This window comes from Crocuta crocuta, unplaced genomic scaffold (assembly GCF_008692635.1).
Source record: "Crocuta crocuta isolate KB4526 unplaced genomic scaffold, BGI_CrCroc_1.0 scaffold119, whole genome shotgun sequence".
Taxonomy (NCBI): Eukaryota; Metazoa; Chordata; class Mammalia; order Carnivora; family Hyaenidae; genus Crocuta; species Crocuta crocuta.
Genome location: NW_027551562.1, coordinates 8651757 through 8659110, shown reverse-complemented (window position 1 = coordinate 8659110; position 7354 = coordinate 8651757). Strand labels below are relative to the sequence as shown.

The 7354-nt window shown below is 55.8% G+C and overlaps 1 protein-coding gene across 2 annotated transcripts in view; it reads left to right on the top strand.

Moving 5' to 3' along the window:
- AGO2 (argonaute RISC catalytic component 2) overlaps positions 1-7354 on the top strand; it is a 99034-nt gene that overhangs the window by 88448 nt on the left and 3232 nt on the right. The window contains exons 14-17 of one of the 2 annotated variants that reach the window (XM_077749960.1): positions 793-883; positions 3072-3266; positions 5118-5252; positions 5764-6070. In XM_077749960.1, the coding sequence (XP_077606086.1) occupies positions 793-883; positions 3072-3266; positions 5118-5252; positions 5764-5772 (430 nt within the window). In that variant the 3' untranslated portion in view covers positions 5773-6070. Of the gene's footprint in view, positions 1-792; positions 884-3071; positions 3267-5117; positions 5253-5763; positions 6071-7354 lie in introns of those variants that run through there. The other variant, XM_077749959.1, reaches the window with a different exon arrangement.

Here is a 7354-nt window from a genome sequence, read left to right as displayed (position 1 = left end):
CCCCCCCCCCCTCCCCCGTGACCTCACCTCCTGCCTGGGCTGGCGAGTGCATGGTGGTTCCCGTCACTGAGCAGGAAGGACACTGGAGTCAGCAGCCCCTAGCAAGCGTGGCGGAAAGCACGGACATGCGTGTGCTCGTTCAGTCCTCACAACGACCATGGGAGGGAAGTACTCATGTTGTCTCCATATTCCAGAAGGGAAAAGTAAGCCATAGAGAGGGTGAGCTTCAGACCGCAAAGCTAGCGAGTGACCCCATGCTCGCAGCTGGTGTGCACACGGTCTTTTGGGAAAGGTGCTAGAACACAGCGTTTCAAAGAGGCGGGGAAGCCCTCAGTGTGCCGCTCGCCTGGGGCAGACCCCCTCTCCCCCCCCCTCAGGAAACAAGTGGTGATGTCTGGAGAGATTTCTGGGTGCCGGGACAGGGTGGGGGGGTGACCCGGCCCCACGCTACGGCCGAGCCCCGGGAGACCCGGGAAGAGGGGCTGGAGTCCAGTGTATTCGATCACTGTGGACACGGCCAGGTGTTTACAGACAGATCCCTGACCCCGGCCTCTCCAGCTGTCCACACCCGGCCAGTGTTGGTAGTCTATACCCCCACCCCACCCCGCCCACACTGGGTTATTTAGAAGCAGGTCTCAGACCCTGCGTCACTTTACCAGCGAGGACTTTGGTACAGGCCCTTAAAGCATCAGACCTTTTTAAACACATACCCACGGTGCCTGTGCCCCACAAGTGACGCTGGCACCCGTGTCCTTGGGGTCCAGACTCAAGGTGCTCCCGCTTCCTCCGCAGGCCGCCTGTGTTCCAGCAGCCCGTCATCTTTCTGGGGGCTGATGTCACCCACCCGCCCGCTGGGGACGGGAAGAAGCCTTCCATCGCCGCCGTGAGTATCCGCGCTTCCCGCCAGGTCCTCTGTTGGTGACGTCCTACGCCGCGTGGGACCCTCGCCCTGGCCCAGCCGCCTGCAGGACCGGGGCACGTGGTCCCCTTGCAGCGTGTGGCCAGAGCGTCATGGGAAACGGGCATTTGGAGGGGATGCTGCACGTGGCTACCTGTGTCCGGGAAGCAGTGGGTCCACCCCACCGGGAGGCCCGGCCAGACCACACAGGTTTGGTGGCAGGGAGCCCGGCGGTGCAGTGGCTCCCGTCCTGCCGGGCCCTGCCTGTGGCCCAGGCTCCCGGCGGCGCTCTGGCCACTGGGTCGGATGCTGCAACTAGGGTTTTTTTTTATGTCGCACCTCCTCCTCCATGTTTTCTGCTTTTATTGTAAAACACTAAATATGAAGTAATTACACCATCCAGAATTCATTGCAGCCCCTTCCCTCGTTCTGCCCGTGAGTTCCGTCAGGGCGTTGAGGGGACTCCGCTCCACAGGCCCCGAGCCCCGTGCTTCCCATGCGCTAGCTGGCCGTGTCCGGCCCCCAGTGGCTGAATGAGGTGCCCACTCTGTGCCCATGGCTGCTGCTCTCAGAAGGGACGACGCACTCAGAGTAGAGTGGACTTGGCCTGTGGAGCGCAGCGCGGGGTGCTACCCCCGAGGTGTCTGACGGGACGCCCCGTGTCCTGCAGCCACGTGGAGGGAGGGAAGCCTCGGGCTCAAGGTGTGTGTCCCCGGCATCTCCAGTGGGCACTGCCGAGTGACTTCTGGGCTGCGGTGGGGTCTGTCGTTGGCCTGACACCATCGAACGCAGCTTGTCACCCTCCAGAGCAATCTAAGAATGTTGCCACTTTCTGAGCACCTGCTGCGTGCCAAGCTGTGGGCTGGGTACATAATTACACTGAGTCATAATCTCGTGGGGTCACTATTAGTCTCCTCAGTTTACATGAGAAGTCCAGAAAAGCCAAACTCTGTTGCTGGAGAGAAACTTTGGAAAACCCAGCTCAAGACCTCCTGAGGCTGATGCTGAGGTCTGAGCTCTGCGGGGCGATAGGGGCTGCTGTGCCCTCAGGCCCCCGTGTGGAGGGGCTTTGAGCCACCTGTCCTAACGCTTGATAGAGCAGCCACAGAGGCAGGCCCCTGACGTGTCACATGTGTGGACAGAGCCTCCCTCCAGCAGCCCGGTGCTCCTCTCTGAGGCACGTCTGATCAGGGGGCGGGGAGGGGGGGTGCTGATCCCCAGCGGGAAGGCCAGGACCCCCAGGAGGTGCAGGCTTCCCCAGGGACCATTGTGGGCCCCCAGCAGGGCATGTCTGGAGTTATTCAGGGGCCGTGTTCCTTTATCCAGTTAGCGTTAGGTCATGGGCTTTCTCCTGCCTATTAGCTCGCAGTCCAGACCCCTGTGCTTCTTACCAGTACTGGCTTTGACCTTGTTAAATAATTTTCAGCCCCTTCTTGTTTGATTGGCAGAGAACACAGCAGCCCCAGGGCGGAAGTGTGTCCTGTTCCCCCGGCTGCTTCTGGTCGGCACCTTCAGGCAACTACTTCTGTGGCAGTGTGCCTTCGGGATGGCCTGCCGTTCTGCGGTTCAGAATCGGGATGTGCACTGATACGCAGATAGCTTCTCTGAGTGAGCAGTGAGCTTCGAGAAAACTAGGGAGCCCGACACAAGTTGTTTTCTTGCGGCTGGTGTTATTCAGCCCCATGTGATCACAAGCAGAGTAAAGGTTCAGAATAATTGCCTATTTTTTATCAGATACTTTCAGCAAACTTTTTAAAAAAAATTTTAATGTTTATATTTGAGAGGCAAAGCATGAGCAGGCGAAGGGTAGAGACAGAGGGAGACACAGAATCCGAAGCAGCTCCAGGCTGTGAGCTGTCGGCACAGAGCCCGACGCGGGGCTCGAACTCATGAACCGGGAGATAACGACCTGAGCCGAAATCGGATGCTTAGCCGACTGAGCCCCCCAGGCGCCCCCACATTAACCAGATGTTTATTCCTCCCAGTGTATTTATGACCGCTGCTGCCCACGTGCTGAAAAGAAACGTGAAGGCAGCAGGTTAACATCTGACAAGCAGCCGTGCCTTCACCACGATGTGAAGTGGAGGGTGGAGGCAGGCCCCTTCCCCAGCACACACCCACAGTAGGGGGCTTCCGGGAAGCCCCCCCCAGCACGGCTTGCGTGTCCCCACAGGTGGTGGGCAGCATGGACGCGCACCCCAACCGCTACTGCGCCACCGTGCGGGTTCAGCAGCACCGGCAGGAGATCATCCAGGACCTGGCCACCATGGTCCGCGAGCTCCTCATCCAGTTCTACAAGTCCACGCGCTTCAAGCCGACCCGCATCATCTTCTACCGCGACGGCGTCTCGGAGGGGCAGTTTCAGCAGGTGGGCTGCCTCCTGCTTTCCCTGTCTGTGGTCTCAGCACGCCTCGGGGTCACCCGTCTGTCCTGTACGGCAGCTTGTCTGGTTCTCTGGTGCAGACGGTGACACGGTTTCCATCCGCCCCACAGTTTATCTGGCCAGAGCGTGGACGGTGGGCCGGGGAGGTGGANCTCCGGGCCTCAAGGACTATGCGGGGAGGTTGAGTCTGGGTCAGCACGTGCAGCACACGGACTTGGCTGTGGGAGAGTCTGTAGGGTGGGGACATGATCTTGTCTGGGGGACGCCGTGTGCAGTGTGAAAGGCGGGCTGCAGGGTGGAGACCACAGAGGCAGGTGGGGGCCCTGTGGAAGGAGGGTTAACGGGACTGGCCACCATGCAGATGTGGAGGGATCGGCCGTATCTCGGGTGACGTGTGGATCGCGGGCCCGGCTGGCTGCCCTCAGACACGGGGAGCGGTGGAGGAGAGGCGAGGGAGCGGGTGTGGGGAGACTGTGCTCTGCTCCTGTCTTCCCTCCCTGTGAGGTGACCTATGGTCGGCATCGAACCCGTCTAACCCGAGCTCGGGGGCTCAATCCCCAGCGGTCTCCTCCACGCTGGTGCGAGCTAGTTCCAGCTGGGCGTCCGCCCTGTCCCCGCACGTGCCTCCTGGGGGACGCTGGCAGGGAAGGCAGCAGATACCAGGGCCCATGTCCCATCCTGTGGGAGAAGGGTTCCGGGGGGAGGGATCCCGGGAGCCGCGCCGGTGTGTCCCAGAGGCCCCCGGGCTCCCTTGACAGACAGGCTGGGTGGCACCTGACTAGGCGTGAGCAGGACTGCCTGGGCCTTCCTGGTCCAGAGTAGAAGCAGCAGCTCGACCCCCTGAGGCCCACGGTTGGGTTGGCGGGAAGAACAGAATCGACACTTGTGACCGGGGCTCCTCAGAGCTGGGGTGGGGGGCGGGGGCCAATGTGTGCCAGGCGACCTTGAAGGCACCTCTTGTGCAGAACCTCTCGTGTTCCCTCGGTCGGAGATGTTCCCCTCGCTTCTGTGCCCCCAGCCCCCTCACCCTCGGCCATGGCCATCCCTACTAGGAGGGGTCTGTGCCTTTCTGTCCTTGTCACTCTGTGAACTTACGGGGGTTTACAGTGGGCGTTTGTGAAGCGTCATAGCATGACCTCTAATCAGGACACTGGTTAGAAATCTAAGGTGCGTGGCCCCTAGGGTAGCCCTCACCTGACCATGAGATGCTGTTTGCCCGCTTAACCTCGGGAACAAGCGTGGGAACAGCGTCTACTGTCATTGCGCCTGGCTGCCGGGCGCCGTGTACCAGGCGCTGTGTGTGTTACTTTAGTCTTCACAGCAAGCCTACAAGGCGTAGGATGTTCCCGTTTTAGAAGTGAAAAAAGTGGGCATCAGAGAGGGTATGTGGCTTTCCCAAAGCCACAAGGCTATGGGTGGTAGGGCCAGGGTTTGAACTCCACTCTAGCTCCCAGGCCAGTGTGCATTCTACGAGAGTCCCCCCTCCTCTCCAGTATTTGTTCCTGCATCTGTCTCCCTTTGTGCCTCGTTACTCCCGTGTACAGTGGATGCTAGTCACTGAGCACGTAGAACATTCCAGAAAACGTTCTGAGCAGTGTAATGCATTATCTCATTTAAACAACTTAACCACAAGGGCTTATTTGCTCAATTACATAAACGAAAAAGCACAGTGGAAGGCAGAGGCTCGCAGGTGTTAAGAGCCCGGTTGCGTGTTGTTTCTGAGCTCCGGAACTTGCCAGACAGCACGTGTCACTAAGGGGTGCGGTCTGAGGTAGAAAGAAATGCCATGAAAGCACAAGAATCTGCAAGCATGTTTTCTCTTCCCCCCACCCCCAGGTTCTCCACCATGAGTTACTGGCCATCCGCGAGGCGTGTATTAAGCTGGAAAAGGACTACCAGCCAGGGATCACGTTCATAGTGGTACAGAAGAGGCACCACACACGGCTTTTCTGCACCGACAAGAACGAGAGGGTGAGGCTCGGTCAGGAGGGCGGCCCTGGGATGTGGGGCCGCAAGAAACGTGGGTCTCTGCTCAGCTGTCCGCCTGCGCCGCCCTGCAGAGTGCCGGTGCCGTCCCCGCTGTGGTCCTGGGGGGTTTCCGTGGGCACCCAGCCTCGGGCACTAGAGAAGGGCCCTCCTCAGTCTGGTGGGACGTTTGGACCTGCAAACCCCACAGGCCTGGGACAGGTCTGGGCAGGAGATGCTGTTTGTCCAATAAAGAAATTACCAGAGATCTGGCTCTGAAAAAGGTCCAGTGAGCAACCATGGCAATGGTCAGAGTAGGTGAGATATGGCAGACTGGGGGCCCTCGGGAGGTTGGAAGCGGCTCTAGGGAGCTGGTCCAGGGCTACGTCTCCCAGCCAACCCACCATAAGGAGCATGAGAGAGAAGCAAGATTTGTAGGTGTAACTGCTAGGAATTCTCCACAGTTGAGGAAAGACAGGAATCCTGAGGTTAAAAATACTTTCTGTGTTTGCAACAGGGTAAATAAAAATACATCTCCACGTAGACGTACTGTCCTAAACTGCCCAGCATCAGGTAGCTGCCTAAGGACAGGGACCCTCCCAGAAGGGACAAGACACTACATTGAGAACCCAGCAGCCCTCCACTAGGTCAGCACCCACAGCACCAGGACAAGGACAGCAGCCGAGAAACGTCGACTGAATGAATGAAAGACGGAGTACAGATTGTTAGTGAGAGAAAAGGATCCTTTGTCACAGTCACAGGGATGATCTATCCAGAAGGTAGCACAACCTAGCTTCGACGTAACACTCTGACCTAAAAAATATGTAAAGGGGAGAAAAAAACCAGTGTAGCAAAAAAGCAACAGAATTCCAAGAAGAAACGGGCACATCCACCATCAAAGGGGTATATTTTAACACCCCACCGTCAGAAACTGAAACGGGCGCAAAGGAGTAAAAGCTAGAAATGGGAAGCATGAAGCGACCACACCAGATCTGATGGTTAGTTAGAGCCTAGCCGTGGACATCTGAGTTCACGTGGAAGGCTTGTGGAAGGTGCCTCGTACGGGGTCACAAAAGCGATCTCAGGAGATTCCCAGATCTCAGTGTTGGGCAAGCCACGTTTTATTTATTTATTTTTTTATCATAGGATTAAATTTTAAAGGAACAGTAGAACTAACAAGACACTTAACAAAGGCTGAGATGATAACTTCCCTTCCAAGTAGTACATGCATTGAACATGTAAAGAGAATAAAAATAGAAAGTAATCAGAGCTGGATAAAAACGAGCATTTCACATCAGACTTCATGCAGTGTTTGGAGAGAAACATATAGACTTAGATACATTTGCTGGAACATAAGAAAGAACCTTGAAAGAAGCCCGAAAGTACAGAAGGGTGGAAGTGAGATTTCATCCCTGCGGAGAGGGCTCACACCGCCTTCCAGAATGGAAGGAAGATAACGAAGAAGAAAGTGAAGACAGAGCAGATTAACACAAACAAAACCTGCTTTGAAGATAGGTAAACCTAGCGGGACTCAACAAGGCAAAAAGACGAAACCGTAACAATTTTAAGAGCAAATAGAGAACTATGTATGACCTCAGGAAGGGGTGTGTGTTACTTAACACATGGGATAGTAACAGCTTTATGCTGGTAGATATGTTAGCTTAGAAATAGATACAAAGAATTGTTTGTGCAGTTACATAAATTACTGAAATCAGCTCAGGAGAATAATCCAGTCATCATTTCCAAAAGGCATCAGGCCCAGAGAGTTTTATAGGCAAGCTTTACCAAACCTTTACGATTAGATGATTTTAAAGTGTGTCAGAGAATAGGAGAAAAGAGGAAACTACTTAGTTTACGAAGTTTATCCAGATTTTTTTATAGGCTAGTTTTACCAAACCTTCAAAGAATAATCTTAAACAAAATATTTTTGAGAGTGGGACAAGTCAGGGGACTCCTATAGTTATCCTGATAATGCCAAGTGTTGGCAAGGATGTGCTCACTGTGCCGTGGTCAGGAGCCCAGGGTCTGAAGCCAGACAGCCTGGCTCTCATCTACCCTCAGCATCTGGACTGCCTGAACACAGCTCCTACATCACCTTCCTAAGGACG